Source organism: Lagopus leucura, unplaced genomic scaffold (genome assembly GCF_019238085.1).
Source record: "Lagopus leucura isolate 7727_CA_CO unplaced genomic scaffold, USGS_WTPT01 Super-Scaffold_100002, whole genome shotgun sequence".
In the NCBI taxonomy this organism is placed as follows: domain Eukaryota; kingdom Metazoa; phylum Chordata; class Aves; order Galliformes; family Phasianidae; genus Lagopus; species Lagopus leucura.
The window spans coordinates 69,438,832-69,455,361 of NW_024962263.1; the positions used below are offsets into that span (position 1 = coordinate 69,438,832).

The 16,530-nt window shown below is 40.1% G+C and overlaps 1 protein-coding gene across 2 annotated transcripts in view; it reads left to right on the top strand.

Annotated features, from left to right (window-relative positions):
* Positions 1-16,530, top strand: part of CPQ (carboxypeptidase Q) — a 159,450-nt gene that overhangs the window by 128,968 nt on the left and 13,952 nt on the right. For both annotated transcript variants that reach the window (XM_042868776.1, XM_042868775.1), the window contains exon 7: positions 159-360. In XM_042868776.1, coding sequence (XP_042724710.1) covers positions 159-360 — 202 coding nt within the window. The remainder of the gene's footprint in view (positions 1-158; positions 361-16,530) is intronic.

Genomic DNA, 16,530 nt, shown 5'->3' on the forward strand with positions numbered 1-16,530 from the left:
GAAAACCGAAATAAGGTGGGAACAGCTTATCTAGATGGTATTTCATAAATCTGAAACAAATCTGAAGTTATGCTGTCACAGTTACTTGTAGAACCCAATATAAGCTGCCACTTATAATGGAAATCATAAACCAGTATGTTCTTTCCTTTCACATTTAGGAAAACATCTCTAACTTTGATATCGTCATGGAGTCTGATGAGGGCACCTTCAAGCCATCTGGGCTGGCTTTTACTGGTAATGCCAAAGCTCGTGACATCGTGAAAGAGATCATGGCTCTGCTACTGCCTATCAACGTTACAGAAGTTTATGACACTGCAGATGGAGCAGACATCAATTTCTGGATGAGGGACGGAGTGCCCGGTGAGAGTACTTTGCAAAGAAAATTCCTTCTGTAATACAGTGGCACGTCAGGGGAGCGTTCCTGCAGGCTCTGGCAGCCTGATGTTTTTAAGATTGTAAGGAAGACTTCCCCTTGAGGAATAGTATTTACCACGGATAAGATGCAGAAATGTTAAAAGGTAGCCAACAAAAATAGGGCATAATTTGTATTTGAGCTTCAGTTTAATAATGGTATAGATTATGCATAGCATAAACATGCCTAAAATCTTCTTTTAGGCTTAGGGATTTACAATAATTAATCCCAGACTGGTGGTTTATAAATAGTAAACTAAGGCAGAGGGGAATTCTGCAGTGCAGAACAAATAATTTTTTCATTATTAATATTTTGACTTTGAAATATATGGCATCTTTTTACTGTTTCATATTTATACAAAGAAACAATATTTTCAAGAGATGACTCTAAAAGCATGTGGGACATTAAAGAGTGCTGAAGAGGTAAAATTCTGTGAAGTTTGATTTGGCATAGTGATTTATCTGTAATATTATATCTGTGTCCCAGTAAGGAGCAGCTTCTGCTAAAGAGGCTTGCATACTGGCACAGAGGTATCCCCAGCAGCCCACCTGGCCAGGACACAGCATGCTGCACAAGGTTTTGCAGGGAACAAGAGTCCCAGTTTTGCAGGAGAGAAGAGCAGCCTGGGAAAAGCCTTAGTGAATTTCCGTGATAGTTTCCACGCCAGATTAATAGCGTGAAGAACAAAGTTTCATAACAGTGATGCTTAAAAAATTATGGTCAGTTTTAAAATTTTAACATTTTTTTTTCCTTAGTTCTTTATGACTGAAGTAGGCTGGTGCATTTCCATGCTCATTTTACCATGTGATTGGACTCTCCTAGTAGTTGATTAACTGCCTTGTGTCTTCCTTGGTCCTGTGCAGTGAGTCATACATTATATTCTTTTTATTTATGGGCAGAACTCTTTGCTTCTGGCCCATATGGGTTGCACCATGATACCATAACGTTGACTACCACGATAAATGTATGAAAATCTAATTTTCAAAGCAGAATATCTATGCTGGACAAGAAGTATGGAGGGGTACATATTGTTAAATAGCCAGAGATCTGTCTTCAGTTGGCATACAATTTTCCAGGTGAGGTGCAAGTTGTTCAGTGCAATGACATACAACTATGACACTGCTGTGAACTCATGTTCCTAGGCTCTGCTTATGCATCTCACATGAGTATGAGCACTTTGTGATGGGTTTAGAGACTGTAAGCACTGCTGAGAAGCTGTAGCTGTGGTATGCATCATCCTCCATAGCCTGTAAGCATCCGTGTAAGGATGTGTGATCCAAAAAATGCAAGTGTATCAGAACAGGTAAGATACTGGGGACAGCATGCGAGGGATATTACAGACAGTTAACTGGGAACTTCCAGTCAGAGGGTAATAGATCACGGGAAAAGATACTAAATAAAGCAGTTCAGTGGTGTTTGATAAGAGCTCACTCTGAGGAACAGCACTCAGGAGAAGATGGAGCCCAGATCTCTCAGGATGAGGCTTTGTGGTCAGGTAAGTCTCTGGTGTCTTCAGAAGGTATAAGCTGTAAGAAACATCTTAACTTATAAGCTTCCTTTACACCTTAGTGTAAAAAATAAATACACCACTGAGTCCTCTGCATTAAAATCTGATTTTCTTTTATTAAAAATTTGGCATGTTAATTCATGTTAGTTTTTTTTATATATATACTGTTTGAAGTTTTGATTCATTTAACTTCCAGTTAAGCAAATAATACGGTGTTCTTACAGCATAAGGCACAGAGATACCTTTCTCCCCATTGATCCCTGATGGGAAGGATTTAACTCCACTAAAAACATTTCTGCTGCTTTGGATTGTATTTTATATTATACCAGGCAGAAGTCTACAGCATCTTGTAATCTTCACGCCTTGTCTGCAGTATTCTCACTGCTTGAATGAGTCCTTATGGTATATTGTAACACTGGAACACATTGAACACTCTGTAACAGCTTTTATAATTTTGTCCAATTTAAACATGCAGTCAAGTGTTGTCACTTCATCAATTTTATTTAAATATTTTCTTGAAAGTACAGTTGTTGTCTTTCTTTCTGTAACAGTTCAAGAAAATACGCTCTACTTGTTGAACAATAAGAACAATAAGAACGGTTCTCTAGCATTTTTCTCCTTTTTAAATAGATTCTGAGATTCTCCTTTTTATATACAATTAGAAATCTGCTCCTTCTGCTCCGTTTGGTCTGAAAGATCCACAGAGCACAAGAGTACGTGTGTTTTTCAGAGCTGTTTGTGATTGCTTCTGGGACACACGCAGTGACTCCAGCTCCTCAAACGCCGCCATTTCCAACGTTTTTATTTTTAAAGGGCATGCAATGAAGTGTCCTTAAATTTTTGCAAGAAAAAGGTGCTGTCTACTCTCAGGGAGTAAGAAAGGCCAAATGAGTTCAGGGTGCTTTGCGAGCTGTGGAATGAAGCTTAACAAATGCCCCTAAAGTACAAGCAAGGTGATCGGTGCTGAACACAGCAGTTTCATGCTTTGTGTCTGCGAAGTATTAGATGTATTTCCATCAGCAGCCTTTATGTTTGATTATTTTGAGAACAGCTTAGCCCAGCAATGAGGAATGTCTGGAGCTGTGTTTTTCTAGTGATAGCCAGTTTTTAGCTACTGAAAATATTTGTATTGCATTTGTTTTGCTTTTTCGTGAAGCATAAATCAAATTGAACTTTTGTGTGTGTGTGTGGTATTGTATTTTATGCTATATTTTTACAGTTTGAGGTGGCCACTGATCCTTAGACTGCTCCTTTATTAATTACACAATTACCTTCCTCACTTTTAAGGGATCAATTATGTATTTTTTTAATTAGACATATATCTAAACTGTTGCACATAAAGCCATTCATTTCCAACACTATGACAGTCAAGTTTGGCCAGAATTTACACACGTAGGTGTGGAGGTGGTTTTGTTTTGTTTTGTTTTGTTTTGTTTGCTCTTTTTTGTTCGTTTGTTTGGCTTCTGTGAATGCTTTTGCACAAATCTTGTTCACTGTCTGAAAGGGATAAAAAATCATTAAGCAAGTCCAGCTGGACCAGCACTCCAGAGGTTTTGTTTAAAAAGCAAGACATGATCATCACAGATCTGCTTCTGAAATGATTTAGACCAGTTCTTAAAGTAATAGCACTGGGGCTGGGTCAAACTTCCCTGCAAGCTTCTGGAAATTGAGAAGGGGAAATGAGGTGACTCTATTTGTGTTATGGTATCCAGAGAATATGAGTTCAGCTTTAGACACCAGAGGGGAAGAAAACAGGTGCTCTCCCATTTCTGCAAAGGGAATGCTGTTGTAACACACAGTTTCCCAGAGAATTGGTTCAAGTTGGCTCCTTTCTGCTGGCCTTGTAGGGGAGGTTATTTGTTGCTACGGGTACTTCTGATGAGAACATTTGTCCATGACAAACTGAGCTGTATTTGAGACCAAGCTGACCCAGGACATCAAACAACCCTCAATGGAACGTTTCCATTTAAAATTCAACCAGATACCTAAAGGTGAAACTCCTTTTTACAGTGTCACGCTGAACCTTGCTAGTTGTTCATGTCTCTCTGTCTCCACAGTGACAGGGACTTGCTTTTTTGGTACATTACAGGAGAGGAGAAATTATTCTTCCAGAAATGAATGAACCAGTAGCTCATCTAACTTTAATATTTCTTCAAAAATCAAAAACTCACTGCTAACCCAATCTATTCGTCATTTTCCTAGAGCTGGCAAACAAATACTGTCATACATAATTTCTCTCATTTTTATAGAACTTCTTTATTACCTTCATAAAACTTCAACAGTAAGATATATTTTTGATCTTGGATGCTGGACTTTTATATGCAGTATTTTCTTTCTTGTCACAAAAGAGGTCAAACCCTCGAGTTCCACTCCTTTTCCGGACCATGCTGTCCCTTCATCCCTTGTCCCTTCCATCAGTCAGATCACCAAGCACCATCTAATGCCTGCTTGAATGCATGAGCTGAGACCAACTGTCTGCTTGGTGTCAGCTAAAGGCGTGCTTGAGGAAGCAGTGTAATGGGAAAACTCTCCAACTTGGGCCTGCCAGCTGAGTGTGGAGAGTTAGGTAGGCTCTCTGTTCTCCAGATTATTCGTGAATAGACTCTGCTAACTCTTGGCTGTGTCACTGTTTGAAAGCAATTTTCCGCTGTGATGCTTGATCCCTCAGAATACCTGTTTCATGGACTCATACAAACTTGGGCAATCTTTGGATTCAGTTTCTAAGCTCCTTTTTTTTTTTTTTTTTTTCTTAAATAGAATAATAAAAACTCTAAGAGAAAAAAATAAAAAAAGAGGAAAACCACACCGCAATAGGCTTAGGACTTCATAGACCTTGTGCTGAAGGGTCTTTGACTTGATTACACAGAGGTAGTGAATTTCTCCATTTGCAAAGATGGTCCTGTAAGATGAGGGCAAGAAAAATTGGTTTCCTTAAAAAATAGAGACACTAGCTATTAGTCCTTTACTTTAGTAGATAGTATTTGTGTGATTTGTGATCTCAGATGGTTAGTGCAATGTGACTCAGAGAGCCCAGTCTTTTCATCAAGTGACTCACAGAAGTGTAATGGCTCCTGCTACTCAATGAGCAAACAGTTAAACAAAACTCTTAAACCCTACTCACAAAACCAACTTTACACACTGTATCCAAGAATTTTCATAATTTTAGTTACTTCACAGGTGCCTCATTTCTGTGCTTGCAGAGTTTCCAGGTGTTGACACACACCAACAGCACCAGTTGCCAGCCACCAGGTGCCTAGTTTGCTTCTTTGTGGAAATGAGGTGTAAAGGACGTCAGCTGTGCACCCATGGCATCCCCAAATCTTGATCTCATTAAGTATGAGTTAGGTATATCAGTAGTGTTATATGATAATTAGCAAAATCATATTGCTTTTTCTAGGTCATTTGTTTCCTTTTAAATATTCTATCATTTTAAGGGAAATATGGTGAATGAATATGTTCCTCTGCAGAAGTCAAAGTTTCTGCAACTTGGGAGGTATTAAATTAAACCAGTATGCTAAGAGAACAATTTTAATTGCTTAGCACTTAAAGAACCTACTATACAGGCTACAGCTACTAGAGCCATTTAAAATCTTGATTGAAGTTTGAACTGTGTGTATTAATCTGTACAATAATTCATCTATTCGCAAATTTATCATTGTTCCATAAAAATAGGCTTTTGAAATTAGAAATAGCTCTAGAGTAATTAAAGGAATTTAATATGCTGTAAATTTTTATGAAGGTGAATACCTTAAAATGCTCGTAGTTTAGCATAATATCTCAGTTAAATTAGCCTCTCATATGACCTTGTCTGCTTTTAGTAACATTAATAAAGTCTTTAAGGCTAATAATTTAATGAAAGGACTAGTCTGTAGATTATGGTATGTTTTCTTATTAGTTGTGCTATTTGACTACCAGACAAGCTCGATCGTACTTTGCATACATTTCTTTTCACCTTTGTTCTTCTTGGACATGTCTTGTTTTTGGCATATTGCTGTATTGAACTACTTCTAGTAATTAGCCAAAAGCATCAGAATTATAATTTTTTTTGTTTGGTGTAGAATAGACCAAAGACGTGCAAATGTTCAGCAGGAACATTTGGCTGGTGGCTGGTGACAGGACAAAGAACTGTCCCTGAATGCAAATTTTAATAGTAGTTTTAACAGGGCTCCTATAATATGCTTCTCATTAGAGCATGTACATTTCTAATATGAGAGCACAGAATGATTCTGTCAGATAAAAAATAATGTGTCATTTTTGGGGCAAAATATTTCACGATTGCAGCAAATCAATGAAAACTGCTCATTCACATTCATTTTGCCACAAATGAAGACTACTTCTAAATTAACTTTCTGAAGTCTACTTTGACTGTGAGTTCCTACAGTTCAGCTAATAAGTTTTTGAGTCAGAAAATGCAGCTGGGAGAGCAGTGTCCCTTCTCCTACCCAAAGATCAGGTTCGTGACTACCTGAGGAATCTGAACTTCCACAAGTCTGTGGGTTTCAATGACATGCATTCCCAGATTCCCTAGGGAACTGGCTAACATAGTTGCTAAGCCACTCTCAAGATATTTGAAAAGTCATGGAGGTCAGGTGAAGTTCCTACATACTGGAAAAATGACACATGGAACTACCGACTTCTCAGCCTCACCTCAGTGTGGAGGAGGATAATGGAGCAGGTCATCATGGAAGCAATGCTAAGGCGTATGGAAGAGAGGGATGTGTTATGGGATAACCAGCATGGCTTCACCAATGGCAGGACTTGCCTGGCCAACATAGTAGCTTTCTGTAATGGTGTAACTGCATCAATGGGAAAAGGAAGAGCTACTGATGTAATCTGACTGGACTTTGACACGGTCCCTCACAACATCCTTCTCTCCACATTGGAAAGATATGGATTTGATGAGTGGACTGTTCAATGGACAAGGAAATGGTTTGAGATCATACCCAGAGAGTGGTAGTCAATGGCTCAGTGTCCAGATGGAGATTGGTGACAGGTGGTGTCCCTCAGAGATCAGTATTCTTTAATATCTTCACCAATTATATAAACACTGGGATTGAGTGCACCCACTGCAAGTTTGTGGGTGACACCAAACTGTGCGTTGCATTTGATGCCATCCAGAAAGACCTAGGCACGCTTGAGCAGTGAGCCTATGTGAACTTTATGAGGTTCAACAAATACAAGTGCAACGTGTGACACGTGGGTGGTGGCAACCCCTGCTATCGGAACAGGCTGGGGGATGTAAGGATGGAGCATAGCCCTGCAAAAAGGACCCGTGGGTATTCGTGGATGGCAAGCTGTCTGTGAGGCAGCTTGCAGCCCAAAAAGCTAGCCATATCCTGGGCTGCATCAAAAGAAGCTTGGTGGGCAGGATGAGGGAGGTGATCCTCTATGCTGCTGGGACCTCACCTGGAGTACTGCATCCAGATACGGAGTCTTCAGTATAGGAGAGATGTGGATCTCTTGGAGCACATCCAGAGGAGGGCCACAAAAAGTGATTCAAGGATGGAACACCTCTCCTATGAGGACAGGCTGAGAGAGCTGGGGCTGTTCAGCGTGGAGAAGAGAAGGCTCTGGGTAGATCCGAGAGTGGGCTTTCAGTATCTGACGGGAGGCTATAAGAAAGATGGGGACATACTCTTTAGCAGGACAAGGAGAAATGGTTTCAAACTAAAACATTTAGATTTAAATCGGGCATAAGAAGACTATTATACGTTAAGGGCAGTGAGGCACTGGAACAGGTTGCCCAGAGGGGTGGTGGATGCTCCATCCTGGGAGACGTTCAAGGTCAGGGTGGATGGCACTCTGAGCAACCTGATCTAGCAGTTGTCCCTGTTCATTGCAGGGGAGTTGGACCAGATGACCTTTAAAGCTCCCTTCCAACTCAAAGGATTCCATGATTCTATGATTCTAAAAGTAATTTATTTGAGACTGATAGGAATATTCTGAAGAGAAATGTCAGGACCAGCAAGGGTGATTGCAGCTATTACTAGCAGACAGTAGTGGTTTACTGTGTGCAATATTAGTGACATTTTGGTCAGAGCAAGATCACAAAGGAACTGCAGGAAGATCTGAAAGTCTGGAAACTGTACCTTACATTGTGAAGCTGGAGATGTCAGAATCTTTTTCAGTTAATGGAAAGGTATGGTTTTCAGTTTATGTAAAGGGATGACTCAAGCACAGCATACAAATTAGGCTGGAAAGAGATTTTTCATTAGAAAAAATGTATGTTTTTGCCTTGTTTTATAAAATAGTTCATTAGTGATTCAGTCTGTGAGACCCCCAGGTAATTCCAAGTAGATGAAAGCAAGCACCTTCTTGCAGTAAGTTTAGTTAGCTACAAAAGCAACTTGCATTCTTGCTGAATTCTACATCGTTTTGAATGTGTAAAACAAGACTTGAACGTCCTTCAAAAAGTAAAGGGTAATTCAAGCAGGAGGAATGGGTCTGATGCAGTAGTTACAAGGTGAGGTTCTGTGCCATGTGTTATTCAGAAGATCTGATTAGATGGTAACGGGTCTCGCTGGCCTTAAAAAATCTATGAATCTGCCAGTAAATTTTAGAAGCATTTTTCATCAGCTAATGCCTCCTTCCCATTTAATTCTCATCTACTTCAAGCAGAGTAGATTTTTCAGTATCACAAGTTCTTGTCTTTAGTTTGAACAGCATTTAGGTAGTTTTAACTACAATTAAAAATACAGAATTATTGTTAATTTGCCAATCTCAGAGGAAATTTGAACTCTGAAATCAAAAGTATTTGCTGAGCTATACCCTACAAAGCTTAAAAGCTTGATTTTTTTTTCTTTTCTATTTCTAGTTATTATCTTTTTTCAGCGCCTGTGATGCATTTTATTTGAGAATGTTTTCTTGGTTGTCATAAGCTATAAATTGCTGCATTCTGGCTTGGCAGCTGATAATACTGTATTATCATTCAAAAAATTGAGACAAGGCAACTTTGAAATTATGTTATATGAATGTTACAGTACATCAGTTTGAAGCTCTGACATTTTGGTTGGCTTTTATAAATCTATAAGAAGTAAATTTTTCCTCTGCATTCAACACTTTTCAAATACTAAGAAATGTCATTAATGAAAAGCAAAAATAAAGTGTTTCAAACAAAAGCATAAATTGTAATGATTCCTGCACTTTCTGGCTCATGGGCTTCTTAAGGATATTTTATCACTGTTGAGTCTGTAAATATCAGAGTGACTGATTTTAGTTCCTAGTTTTAGATGTATGCTCTTTCAAAAAGTTACAAGAAAGAGGTTGAGGTAAATGACCCCATTATTATCTATGCTCCTTATCAAAGCACACACAGTTCCAAAATGCTTCAGAACCCGTCAATGAGTTTGTGCCTGGCACCCACCTTTTTTAGTAGGAGAAGATGCTTTTTCTCAGAAAAGAAATGCTGAAAAGATCTGACTGAGAATCTCATTTGGATCTGGGGTGTGGTTGGTTTTTTTCTGGCTGTGCCTCTGAGAGGCATTTTAATCCTCTATTGTTTACTGCTTAGGAAGGCTGAATTCTATTTCTGTGGGTGGGAATATTCTTTTCATATGGAAGCGTTTGCCATTTGTTGATCCTAAAAAATCAAGTGTCCTACATTAGTGCACAGAGCTCAGTGTTAACATGTTAAATATGCAGCTTGGAAGTACAAGTTACTTTAAGCCTTATTCCTAGAACTGTTCTCGATTTCACTGAAGCTCAAGGAAATAATGAAGTAAATAGGAAAAAAAAAAAGACTGTAATTTGTGTTCTGTAAGGAAGTTGGAGATGGAAATATGTTTGCCAGTGGAAAAGTGTGGAAGTTAACTATGATTCTGCCCAATTTTTTTCCTTTCTGGAATTTGATGATGAAGAATTAGGCTCACGAGCTGGAAATGTGGGGAGATTTCTAACCAAATGTGCAACAATTCAGAATGGCTCAGTGGCAGTTCATTTAATTCCTGGAAAACAAACTGTAATGGCATCAGCATTAAAAAGTAGATAAAAATAAACTGTTCAGTAGCTGAGCTCTCCAGCAAGACCATTTGTAAGCTACTCCTGATGGGAAGGGCACAGGTTAAAAGGATTAAGATTTGCCTTACAGCTTTCAAGTTGTTTCCTTCATGAAGTCATGTGATGTTCGCAATATGATTCTTTAGGGATTAGTACATCCTCAGCTACTCAGTTTTCATTGATGGTTTGGAATCAAGTTTGAAATCACAACTTATTTGAAAAACGTACAAAACAGAGCTGATGTAAACACTGTTGGGATGATGAGAACAAGCTGATCATCTGGACATGGCTTTCTTTTTAGAAGCCTTTCTTTTTTTTTAATTTTTTTTTTTTTCACTTTGTAAAATGAGCTCAACCTAATCCAAGGTGACCTTATTTGATGTCTGCTATAAGAAAGAGAGGAATTTTCTTCTCCTTTTTCATTGCTCATGGAGGTATCCCAGAGGACTAGCTTAGAGTAGGTAAAAGATGTACAGGCCATTGAAGACAGATGAGAAGAACCTCAGCCTAAGAGAATTTTCATAGTTCTTTTGGTTGAGTTGGACTTCTGGAAGTTACCTTCTTCCCCAAGCAAGAATATTTTCAAGGCTAGATAATGTTGCTCAGGGCCTTGTCCAGAGCTTCTTTTTGTCTGTAAGCAGCAATAAAGAGCAAGGAATCCACATTACCTTCCTTAATACTTTAGCTAGTATATCTTCTGCTGGAATCATCATCTTCTGTAATTAATTCAGCCCAAAAATAGTTTTACCTGATCAAATGTATTGGGAGCTTCCTAGAGATGTATTTTAGGGACACAGAAACAAATCTGTTAGCAAGGAAAAAGTGTGCACCTAAATATGAGCAGCAAATATGCAAATTCTCCCCGCAAAGAGCCAGAAAACCTAATTAAGAGCTATTATCCATCAGGACCACTCTGTCCAAGGCTCTTGGCTATTTGCAGCGCCAGTGACAGAGCACATTCTCAATCACCATGTAGCACTTGGAAGTCCACCAAAGGAAATCGGCACTTTTCCTGTTGCTTAGCTGGCTAAACTGGATTTTAAAACAGTTCAGTTCTACTGACTGTGTTAAATGTGAGCAATGACCTTCTGGGACAGCAGAACTTTTGTATTGGTGGCTGGTGTTATTTAAGAAAGCTAAAGTAAAGAAATAGCTGAAAGCAAGGAGTCTCAAACTCTGGACTCCAGACTCCTGAGGGATTGTGGATTGCTCCTGAAACTTCAACTGCAACAGGGAGGAGAACAAGTTTATTGTCAAGGGGCTTGATTATCCATCTGTTGTTGATAGGGATCATCCGCGTGTTAGAAAATGTGTATGGATATTAGAATTGTAAGCAGTTGAAAGCCATTGATGTGGCATTGTGGAGAGGAACAAAAGTTTAGTAGCTTGGTTTCCCAAAGGCTAGATTCTCCATCTCTACAAGCAGAGACACAAAGGTTTGAAGCACTGGCCTTCTGAGATATCTTGGATTCCCTCAGGGTGTGTAATGTGCAAATACATCGTGTGCTGGAAGCTGCTGGGTGTAACATACAAAAGTAAATAGATACAACACTGAAAAACTGAAACAGTGTTTGTTTGTTTGTTTGTTTTTGGGAAATAATTTACTGTAAAGAAATTGGCTGGACCCATGCTGGAGTTCAAACTGGTGATCTCTTTCTCTGACTGTATCTTTTTCTCCGTCTTCCCTTCCTCCATCTCTCTCTTTTGTTTCTTTTTCCTTTGTAAAGGTATTTTGTTATTTGTAAAGGTACTTTGTTAAGTAATGCAAAGTTTCAGTTTCTTAGAAAGTCATATAATTATAATTTAGCTGCACATCCTAAATAGATATAGTTATAAGAGCGCCGATACTTTAAAAATAATTGCAGTACAGAAATTCTCATTCAAATTGATGGCTGTGTCTGGACCTTGAGTGCCAGTTTCATGTTAATCTAACCAGGGGGATTTTGCAAATCTGGTCACCCATCTCTCCCTTCACAGGCAGAATGTGACAACCACCAAACTGGTTCCAGGCTTTCTGCAACTGGCCTGATGAGTCTTAAGGCAAACATAAATAAATAAAAGAATGTGAGAGATGTATATGAACAGCACAGGGAAGGTGAATATTCATCCTCTGTAATATTGTTTTATAGATGATGCTTCATTATATTGCGAAGAGCAACTATTCACCTTTCCTTATGCAGTTGAAGGATCAGGATGTCAGCACCAACTAGAGAGCAGACACCAGACAAGATAACTTCTCTAGGCAGTGCATATTTGAAAGGAGATCAGCATCAGAAGATGTTTTGGAAACCAGAATTAAACATACATTTAAAAAGGATGGATTACTGAAAGGGAGAAAGTCCCAGCAAGGGCTGTTGGACACAATGATAGGAATGCAACCTCTCTTTCAAAAAAGCCCTTAAGCTGCAGATGGCTGGGCAGCTAGGCTGAAGGTTCTGGTTCTCCTCTTCCTTCTCACAGCGTTGGCTGCTGCCAGAGGCAGGGTAGCAGGCTAGTTGAAACTTTGCTCTTTTTTTCCCAGTTGACTCTTCTTGTGTTCTAAGTAATGCTAGCCTGCATATAGGTGAAATAGTGCTAAGTAGTCTGGCTAATCATGCACAGCACTCTGTATAGTCTCAGGCCTTTTAGATCCAGGTCTGTGCTGGATGTTATTTAGGGTGTTAGCATATAATTGTGCTGCAGCCTTTCCTCTGAGCCTTGTCTCCATACAATGTGAACCTGAGACTCTCCTTCCACAACCAGGTGTCTTCAGGCTCAAGGTGCAGGAGCTGGCCCAAGCTGAGGGGCAGGTTGAGGCAGATGAGAAGAAGAAAGGGGAGAGGGATGATGATGTAGCTGGGGCAGTGCTGTATGGATTATTAGGCCTGCAGCTTTGCAGTCTGACTGCTTTCAAATGAAAGCATTTTTTTAGTTTGTTCCAGGTTTAAGCCAGAGATAAACAGGAAATTAATGATACCAGTGCCATTATTGACTCCTTCCTTATTATTTCTGTTCTGTGCTTTAAAAATGTTAACCTGACCTGCAAGCAGATGAGACAGTGCACAGCAGACCTTCAGAATTACTGGGACTCTGAAATAAGCTGCATGTGTTTGAAATACTAAAAAAGCTGTTAGTATCTTTCCATTTGTGTTTCAGAGCAGAATTAAGGACCCCTGTACATGGTACAGATGTCACCGAAAGAAGGCTGCACACTGTTGTTTTTCTTGCACTCAGACCCTACCTGGTGCATCTCACAGACTAACTCAGGCCATTTGTCACAGTGATGGACCCCCTGGAGACACCAGGAAGCCCTGCACAAGCTGCAGTTTGTACCTTCCTCATTTGTACAATTTTCAGATAAGCCACAGTGCATAATCCTTTTGTCATCTGTTCTCAGCCTATGCACATGTATGGGGATTGCTGAATCACAGCCTGAACCTCTGATTGATCACTTGAGGCAAGCAGTGAGTTAGCCATGGGAGCACAGGTGAAGGCAGTTCACCTGTGCTGCAGGAAAGGGTGGAGGCTGGCTGCACCTCTCCTAAACCCATGTAAGAGCTGGCTACCAGTAGGGAAGGATCTCTTCTGGAGATCTACTCCACCTGAGTTTCCCACATGAGCTCAGGATAGGGTGAGTGTCCTTCTTTTCTGCTCTAATATAATAGCTACATAAGCCAAGCTCTCGGATATTCTATATAATCTGTATATTCACTGATTGTACAACACAGCATGCTACAGAAAAATGGCAGTCACAGATCGCTAAAATCCCTGAGACTGCCAAAACTGAGGTTAATTCCTGGGGTGTGTTTTTTCCCTATAGAAAAGCTACAGGACGCTCCTAAGCTATGGCTGCTGCCATCCTTGAGATCTAGGTGTGCACCAGCATTGCTCTCCAATTTATAATTGATGGGAGCAGGAAGGAGAGTGGCTTTGACAGGGCTGCTCCAGCTCTCACCGAGCCAGGGCTGGAGAACCACAGGCTGGATATCTCAGGGCTTTGAAGGGATCATCACATGTCATGTGTTGTGCAAATGTCTTATGCTTTCTCTTCCATGTAGGTTCTCTTTTGATCAGACAAGTAAATTCCAGGAAATCCATTAATTGTCATACAACTTTGAGGCATGTTTTTTCTGAACGTTACCTTGGTGCTTTTAAAAAGCACCATTATTTCTCTCAGTACAGTCAACCTAGAGTCAACTTCATGTTACTCTTACTTGCTCCACAGATGTGACTTCAGGTTTCTGATAGCTGTCAAGTGGGACGGGGCTATGTGTGGGACCTGTGTCTCTGACACTCATGTCCCTCTGTCAGAAATCTTCAAGGCTTATCTAAGAGAAGAAGCTCTTCTGTAATAACCTAATGAGGCTGTGTGTTCCTGTGGAAGCCAGCAGGACCCCAGCTTCACCCTGTGCCTTGGGCTGATGCTGTTCTCTGGAGCAGCTGTGTCGTGGCTCTGCCTCCCCCAGCTGTGAGCTCCTTCCTGTCTGTAGCCCGGACTCCTGCTCACAGCTCCCTTCCCAGGCTCTCTGCATCATCTGCTTTCCTTCTGCTCTTCCTTCTGCATCAGCAAGTCATGCAAAGGAAAACCCACATTACTGTTTTGGTGTTCTGTTTAACTTTGGTTCAGTGGAGAGAAAGTAGAGCATCCTTTGTGCAGGAGAGAAATAGGGCAGCCTTCAATGCGCATCCCCTTCATGGATATTGTCATTCCAGGCGTTTGCTTCTTGTGCTTCTTTTCTCTGGCCTTGATTTGTAGTGCTTTTTAAGTTTACTGATACATAAAGAAGTGTGATTGTTCTTCCACTGTTCAAGAAAAGGACTTTTGGCTGCTCCATTCACAGATTGCTTCTAAGGCACTCTGGGTGCTTCTTTTAATTCCAGTTAAGCCTTGGACTCTTGGTACACAGCACAAGACAGAATCTAATTATTGAAATAATTATTATTGCCTTCTGTGCCTCATTGTGGTTTTTAAAACCCTGAGCCACATTTGGAATCCCAGCTCTGGTCCCTGCTGACATCAACGGGCAGTGATTGCAGTCTGTCAGCCCAGGAACAACGTGACTGCACTTACCTACAATGAGTTACTCATTTAAAATTGTCCTGGTGTATTTTTTGACTCTGAAAAGAATATATGACAGCAGAAAGCTTTCCACTCTTCAATTTGTGCACTGTGATTTCAGTGGCTGCTTCTTTGAGGAGATGGTATGTCTGGCAATTTAAAAGTGAAGATATAGAAGATACTAATAAGAAGATATTAAGTGTCATCTTAAGCATTAGAAGTTTTTCATTCAGACGTTATTTATATGCACCACCTTTAGTTCTAGCCTCACTGAATCCTCATTACCATTCTTTTAGTCTGTGCTGAGAACTATGAGGGCTGCTCTGAAAGTAGTGCCGCCTCCTTCATGATGTCGGCCCATGACATCAGAGGCAGATGTTGGTGGTATGACATAGAGGTTGAACCTTCCCACTAACATTGCATTACGTGGTGTTGCCGTGTGACAGATGGCAGCAGGGGGACAGTCAGCAAAACGGTCTCCGATGTGGAAGGGCGTATGAAGAAAAGATGTGCCACTGAATTCCTCCATGTGGAAAAGATTGCATGCATTGACATTCATCAACACTTTGTGCACTTCATAGAGACCAAACAGTGCATGTGAGCACAGTGAGGCACTGGGTGGTGCATATCAACACTGGTGAAATGAAAAACAAGCCATCTTTCAGATGGCTGTGCATAGCTGTCACACCATAAAACGAAGAGAGTTTCGATCATTCTTCAGCACAAATTAGCAGATTACAAGCAATGCTTTCATGCTTTGGAAACAATTATGGCAACACTGGAATATTACAAAGTTTGCTCCCAGTGGGTCCCACGAATGCACACACAGGAATAGAAGAAGCACCGTATGCAAGTCCTGTCAGAATCTATTGAACCAATGTGAGGCTGAAGGTAACAGTTTCCTGGATCACATCATTAATGGTGATGAGATGTGGTGTCGTCTCGACAAGCCAGATTCAAAACAGAAGTCTGCAGAGTGGCAATGTGAGTTCCCTATCAAAGAAAAACTTCAAGATTCAGCCCTCAGCAGGAGCTTGTTTTGTAGCAGTGTTTTGTAGCTGAGAGTTTGCTCTTTCAAATAGCATCATTGTGCTCTATCTGTTGTAATTTCCATGGGAGTAAATAGTTTCGCTCCTGAAAGGTTTTAAATTATGTGTGGGTTAGTGTACGTATTTGCTGTGTTTAAAGATGTTTTCAATATATGTATTTGGACAGGAAACAAATTTTCATATCTCCTCTTTTCCAGTGAAACCAGGATGTTTTGAACTTTTCTGCATTCTCAGCCTTTTCTTAGTGGTTAAATTAGAATAGCAAATGTTTTAATTGGTTGTAAAGGTGTATATGAGTAGAATAATCAAAAGGTTGAGCAAGAAGGTGAGGACAGAGATCCAAATCCATCATGTCTGGATTTAACATCCAAGCGTCTGTCAAATTGGAATCTGGTTATGAAAGGTTGAATGTGGGGAGCATGTCTTTCTCCTGTGTAAGGCAAGTATGGCAATGTGGAGATTAAGATTTTTTATTTAGGAACTGTACGATAGCTTTCTCTATTAAACTAATTACAGTCATTTAGAAATC